This window comes from Phallusia mammillata, chromosome 3 (assembly GCF_965637545.1).
Source record: "Phallusia mammillata chromosome 3, kaPhaMamm4.hap1.1, whole genome shotgun sequence".
Taxonomy (NCBI): domain Eukaryota; kingdom Metazoa; phylum Chordata; class Ascidiacea; order Phlebobranchia; family Ascidiidae; genus Phallusia; species Phallusia mammillata.
Window position 1 is genome coordinate 29,426,125 of NC_137254.1, and position 6,541 is coordinate 29,432,665.

General features: G+C 35.3%; 2 protein-coding genes across 2 annotated transcripts; one reads left to right on the forward strand and one right to left on the reverse strand.

The window, feature by feature from the left end:
- Positions 1-277: 277 nt before the first annotated feature.
- LOC145219996 (galactosylgalactosylxylosylprotein 3-beta-glucuronosyltransferase 3-like) lies at positions 278-2,101 on the reverse strand. Its single transcript, XM_080087287.1, has 2 exons — positions 1,973-2,101; positions 278-1,882 (listed from the first exon to the last, which is right to left on the reverse strand). Exon 2 carries the CDS (start codon positions 1,563-1,565, stop codon positions 615-617), a length of 951 nt encoding a protein of 316 aa, XP_079943413.1. The 5' UTR covers positions 1,566-1,882; positions 1,973-2,101; the 3' UTR covers positions 278-614.
- A 639-nt stretch (positions 2,102-2,740) lies between these two features.
- LOC145219113 (palmitoyl-protein thioesterase ABHD10, mitochondrial-like) lies at positions 2,741-5,308 on the forward strand. The gene is made up of 3 exons (XM_080086495.1): positions 2,741-2,905; positions 3,867-3,996; positions 4,353-5,308. Exons 1-3 carry the CDS (start codon positions 2,760-2,762, stop codon positions 4,806-4,808), a joined length of 732 nt encoding a protein of 243 aa, XP_079942621.1. The 5' UTR covers positions 2,741-2,759; the 3' UTR covers positions 4,809-5,308.
- The last annotated feature ends 1,233 nt before the right edge of the window (positions 5,309-6,541 follow it).

Consider the following 6,541-nt stretch of genomic DNA (forward strand, 5'->3'; position numbering starts at 1 on the left):
CCCCAGAACACAGCTTGTGACCCCCTTGGGGGTCATGGGCCCTGGCTAAAAACCACTGGTTTAACCCCACAAGAAATGAGGTGGATTTAAGTGATATAACATTAGATTTTTAACATGAGTTCATTAAATAAAAAAATGTGGTCCAAACTTGTGTGTGACACTGCAAAAAAATATATATTGTTTTCCTGCGTGAAAAGGGCAGCTGATCATAAACTTTATTGGTAATGCTTTCTTTTGGTGACACTGACAAAATCTTATGCAATTCGACAAAATAACATGCTTTCTTATGTGTGTATTTCTATTTGTGTATGCACTGATATAACTTTAGCACAATTGTGCACCAGTACACCAGTTTAGTTTGAACAATAACAATATACTTTCAACTACAAGCAGCAGTTATTAATTAAAAATACAAAACATCAGCTAATAATTGCACAAGATTGTCATACTCTAAAACAAAAATTCAAGTACCAACGTAAGTATTCTAAAAAAGAAACATGTGGGGAAACTGCATTTGTCATGTTGAAAATGATGTTTTGAGCTTAAACAGCAACATAAATACAATAAAATTTCATAACACTAACATGTGATGCTGAACAAATTTGCTGTGTAAATTATACTTCGATATTGGGGTTAGATGGTTTTCCAAGCTTTATTAATTTGTCTTCCTGTTTCATTTTTGCTTTTTCAGTTCTTGTGTGCCACACTAGAATGTCAGTGCATTGATTCGCTTTGGCTTCCATGTCATTAATTGTCAAATGAAGGCCAGTTAAAAAATGGGACTCCAAGTATCCTCTGGGTGTTGCATTTGAAAACCCAGCCTCTTTGTACTGAAACAACAGCTTAATGTTGACTGCAAATCCTGCCATGTCAATCGGAAATGGCCTTTCAGGTTTCCAGGCAGTGTACCAAGAGAGTACTTTTCCATCCTTACAAAAGCCAGGTCCCTCAAATTTTAAGCCGCCACTTAATCCAACTGGCCATGCAGATGCCATTTGGGTAGTGCTAATTTCTTTAAATAGTTGTAAATCATATGTATTGTCATCATCCATAAAATAAAGATAACCCTCTGTTTGTGGTGAAATATTATTTCGAATCCATGTTAGGCCTGTGTTTCTTTGAGCAACACCTCTTGGCATTAACCAATTCGGGTCACTGTCTTTTAACTTAAAGTTTTGATCAGTTTTGGCATTAAGGTGTGTATATTTTAAGCCACAGTTGGACAAAAACTTTGTCACCAACAGAGTTTTGCGGTCAGCATCTTCTACAACAATCCAATGAAAGTTTTTTACATGCAATAATGTTTGAGACAATCTTGTTAGATCCGCTTTCTGAGTCCATCTTGCATATGTTGGTGTTATAGCATAGATTGTAGGAAGAAGCTCCTCATTTACAGACTTTTCATTTTCCCCATCAATGATATCTTGCAAGTAGCTGACTTCTTTCTTTAACTTTTTAATTTGCTTCTCATTGTCACATGTTAGAGTAAGAATGCAGTAAACAAGCAAAACAACCAGATTTAAAGTTAATAAAAGTCGTAAACTATAAATAGGAATTACCTTCATAACAGTACAAAAAACATAACTTCTGCAAACAGAAAACAGAACTGCCAAATATATTTTTCATACCATGCAATCACTCTTGTGAATAATAAATTGCATGTTACCTACACAACAAAAAATAATGGCTCACTAACGAGCCAATTTGGCATATATTACTACATACTGGCTCAATGTTCCAACATTGTGCTCATTTTGCATATTGACTTATTTCATATTGGCTAATTTCAAATGGCCATAATATCTAAGACAGGCTTAGGTAGATCCAGCAGCATCCTTTTTGGCTAATCTTGCGTCAAAATTGTCCATTTTGTGTAGGATGACTAGAGAATAGAGATCATATTTACAGTTTGTCAGTTTATATCCATTTTAAAACATGTCTGAATATCGAAGGTAAATAGTTCTACTTTTACCATTTTTGCATATTGTAGTGAAGCTTGATGTAAGAACTCCACATGATAGACATAACTTGAATCAAACCCACAGTTCAAGAACAGCACCAACTATAAGCATTAATAACACATTGAAAAGTAACACTTTTTATAAAAAAATTCTTGAAAATAGTCTTGAATTTTACAAAACAATTTAAAAGGCAGTTGATTCTTACCAATGTTTAATTAACCACAAAAATCTAAAAAATATTTTCCAGGTTTACAAGATTCTGACCTGAAACAAACATTTCAAAATTTTGTTTTCATTTTTTAATTGCCAGCTGGTAGTACCGGCATAGAAATCATACTTTTCATTGATGCCTTTTGTTACGTCAGAGCTCTGGTGACGTCACTTGCGCAAACGTATTTGCAACATGATCCAGCGCCTTTTTAGTCAGTTTACCTTGTCAGTTAAAACTTTACATCATGTTTTTTTTAAAACAATCCAAATGAAGAAAACGCAAAATTAATAAAACCAACAACTATCAAAGAGCGAAAATTAATGTGTTAAAATAGGGAAATTTCCCATTTAACATGTGTTACTTTTGATTTTTATGTTTCAATTTTTGCGCGCAGAAATGAAATAAAGGACGTTTTTATAATATTACCAACGCTTTAAATATTCTGCATCAACGTTTAAATAAAATATATTATTTGTTTTGTTTTTTCATTCCAATATTTTGTTAACTAGCTGGGCTAAAACAAACTGTCAGGTTAAGCGAGAAAAGCCGTTAATGATAAATGTTTGTTGATTTGCAGATCTGACAAAATGACAAGTTTTTTGCGTCGCGTAGGCAAATCTACTCTTGGATATAGCTGCATTGGTGGCACAAAATCTCCTGGTGTGATGTTTATTCCAGGTTTTATGTCAAAGATGAATGGAAAAAAGGCACTTGCCTTGGAAGAATGGTGCAGGTATTGTATAATTTTATGTGATTAAAATTGTGATTCAAATGACATTAGCTATGAGTTTGCATGTTTTTTTATTTTGCTTTTGTATTAAATTTCCTCACTGATTGAGTTGTTTAACCTAGCGAGTGACTAATATATGAAAAAGTGTGTCTAAAATTTGTATGCCGAATGACCACTTTATCTTTTTTACCTGAGGACCACCAAACACAATGCTACTCTAACAGGCTACATAAACACAACAAAAACAATAAATTTATGTTTTGTGTGAAACTGTTTTGTGTAAAAACCTCATTCAATTATAAATCCAACAATATGTTTAAAAATTATTTTGTGACATGAAAAACCAAGTAGCATGGTTAAAAACACTTGCCTAGTTATTTTGTGGGTCACTAGATGGCGATGTTAGGTCACTGTAGGACTGTGCTCTTAGTGATGTTTCACAACACAACATAGGAACTCATATCTTCCACCCACATACAGTGCCGGAATAAGGGTCTGCTGGCCTGTAGGCACATTTTATAAGTGGCCCCAAAATCAGGGTTGCCAACTAAAAAATTAGAATGATCAGTGTTGCCAAATCATTGTCACAATCACAAAGATCGTTGTTGTAAAGTGGCCTGGATTTTTGACTAACCTGTAGGCACGTGCCTACTTTGCCTAATGGTTAATCCAGCACTGCCCAATATAGGAACGGAATATGTGTTTTGGTTATAGTCACTAAAACATTATGGAATGATATTGAACTATTAAACTTGAATCACGTGTGAAAATAAGTGAACTTATTTTAAAATCAACCCAGTAATATTTCAGATTTTTTGTCAACCTTTTGCACCTGATGTTTAATGATTTTGCACAAAGTCAACATATTTTGAATAAAGTTATCCTGTTAGTAGAAAAGTTGTGTAAACTGTTTTTTACTATGATCTGCATTTTTGCACACTCACATTGTAGAACATGTTTAAAGGAGTGACAACAGACCCTTTGTCCGGTTTGACTACACTGGAATAGGAGCATCTGAGGGCAAAATTGTAAGATTTTCTGACTGGATAGAAGATGCATGTGATGTATTTGCACAGCTTACAAAAGGACCTCAGGTAAATTCAAATACATATTTTTTATTAGCAGCTTTACAGCATGGTGCATTACATCTAAACATGGATATGGTATTTACTATTGTCGAGCCATAGTTTTCAAAAACATATAGCTTGGAGTAGGAAGTGTTATACTTATATAAAACATTTTGGATCTCATTTCAAATCTGTAACTTCAATACATACACACCAAAAAATCATGCAGAATACTATATTTTTTCATAAATACCCTTACAGTTTGTGACACAATCAACGTACATACAAGTTTTAAATCAGAAAATTCTGAACAAACATCACTTAAATTAAAATTTTCAAACAAATCACTTATGTCAAGTAATATTCCTATTCTCATACTTTAGATTGTGGTGGGTTCCAGCATGGGTGGTTATATGATGCTACAAGTGGCAAAACGTTTTCCAGAGCGTGTGGCTGGCATGATAGGGGCGGCCCCATCTTTCTTCAAAACAGTTAACCAGCTTAAAATGCAAAACGGTCCATATGCTTTGTCGTCACATTATGCACAAGATGGCGCATATGAGCTACCGGCCACTTTTAATGACGGTATTTCTGATTTTGATCTCTTTCCAACTGCCGACGCTGTTTATACGTTACGCTGTAAGTTATATATTCTGCATGGAATGCTTGACGATTCTGTCCCATATACTGACTCGCTTAAATTTGTGCAATCTTGTATTGGCAAACCAGAACACGAAGTCAACCTGGTATTAAGTAAACTTGGTGAGCATCGGCTTTCAGAGGATGCTGATATTAGTTTGTTGCTTGAATTGTTACAACGTATGGTTCGTCAAAGCTAGATAATCTTTTGTAGTTCATTCTAATTAGGGAAATGCCATTTGAAGGCTGTTTAAATTATAATTGTTTGAAGTCGTGATTTTTCCACGCAAAACTGTGATTTTTGTTACCGCTTGGTGGCGGCAGATAGTTTAATTTTGCTACTTGTGCATGGCTTGAATACATTGAAAAAAGATTATGTGGATGTAAATGAATATCGGTGCGTTACCGTATTTTTTATGTGACTTTTACTAACAAATCATGAAAAAGTTTGCACAACTACCCTTTGCACTGACAATTAATTCTTGTGCATGACGTTGGCAAATTTTGCTTTTAATTTCTTCTCAAATGCATGGCTTAAGCCAAAGATGTGTGCGGCAAAATCAAAATTTTTACGAACAAAAATTAAAAATACGAACAAAAATTTTTTTTATGGTGACATTGTGTACTTTGGCTTCATGCAGCCGTCAGTAAGTTTAAGTATCCAACTAATAAATAGCTTCATTTAGAGTTGAATATTTCGCTTTCCGTGTCTTAAATTGTAACAGACTTTCCGAAAAAGCAATTCACAAAATTAATTAAGACGTACCAGGCTGGTCGGGGTAGACATGAGCCACTGTCCAAAATCTGATTGTTAAATTCCCTATAATCCCCTGTTTAAACAATCGTGTGTATTGCTTGCGACTAGGGAGCTAAACCATGTGTGGTAAGCAGAGGCAAATCTGCGTCGCGTGCCGGTGGTCTGTAGTGTTGATTCAGCGTTTTCTAATACCCCGTATTCGTGCGCTGGACGACTGCGATATTTGGATAACCCAATGCAATACACTGGTATAGGGTTCGTATATTTGAGATGCGAAATACACAGATTGCGATGGTTTATAAAGAATAAGCCCTAATAACTTAACAAGTCTTAATTTTGTTTCAATAATCATTCCATGGCTGTGCATATGTCTTGAATTTGTTTTTTCTGGTGTGGTACATTTTTTACATAAAAATCGTTGTTGGAAATGTTGTCATATACCAGCATAATTTAGAAGCCCTGGTATAGTACATATAATTGTAGTTGGGTCGCCTTTAATTAGGTAAACAAAACCAAATGTTTTTTACACTATACCCTACGTATAACCTTATTTATAACTGTCTCGAGGAATCGGGTTATATGTATTTGTAAGGTTGGGACCATATTCATTGTGTTTGTTGGCCACTTGGCGGGGAAAAATCACTCTGACCAGTTTGACTTATACGCCAAAATTTCCTTTTGCGACATATGGACTGAACAGAATGCGCAATGCTTGGGCGTCCCAATCGTTTTTGTCTGTCTGCCGCTAATATACTCCTGCAGTTAAATCTGATTTTCTTCCACCCAAATCGAATTTTACTCTGCGCTCACGGGCCTTCTGTCTTCAGTAGAACCTTTCTCGGCCCTGTGATGTAGCACCTACAAGACTTTGTCGCTAATTTTCGTTTTGTAACCGACGCTTTAATTGAAGTTCCCTGTTTTACCCCGGTTAATTACATTACACTATGAGCAACTTGTAAGACCTGCGCTATATAGGACAAGGGCGCATGTATGACGTCAGCAGTATTGTTTGGTCATCGACCTTGCGTGGCGATGACGTCAGCGTGTTAGCTAGAACCTTTGACCTTTAGTGACCTCTGTGGATTCACCAAGTTTCATTTTAGCTATTGTATCACACATTACATGTTGCATTCCATAAACATTCGTCCATTTTGTAACAGTTGTTTTAAGAATATC

Coding starts and splice junctions, on each gene's coding strand:
- LOC145219113 (XM_080086495.1), top strand. CDS start 2,760: ATGACAAGTTTTTTGCGTCGCGTAGGCAAATCTACTCTTGGATATAGC. Junction 2,906..3,866: donor GCCTTGGAAGAATGGTGCAG/GTATTGTATAAT, acceptor ACATGTTTAAAG/GAGTGACAACAGACCCTTTG. Junction 3,997..4,352: donor AGCTTACAAAAGGACCTCAG/GTAAATTCAAAT, acceptor CTCATACTTTAG/ATTGTGGTGGGTTCCAGCAT.
- LOC145219996 (XM_080087287.1), bottom strand. CDS start 1,565: ATGAAGGTAATTCCTATTTATAGTTTACGACTTTTATTAACTTTAAAT.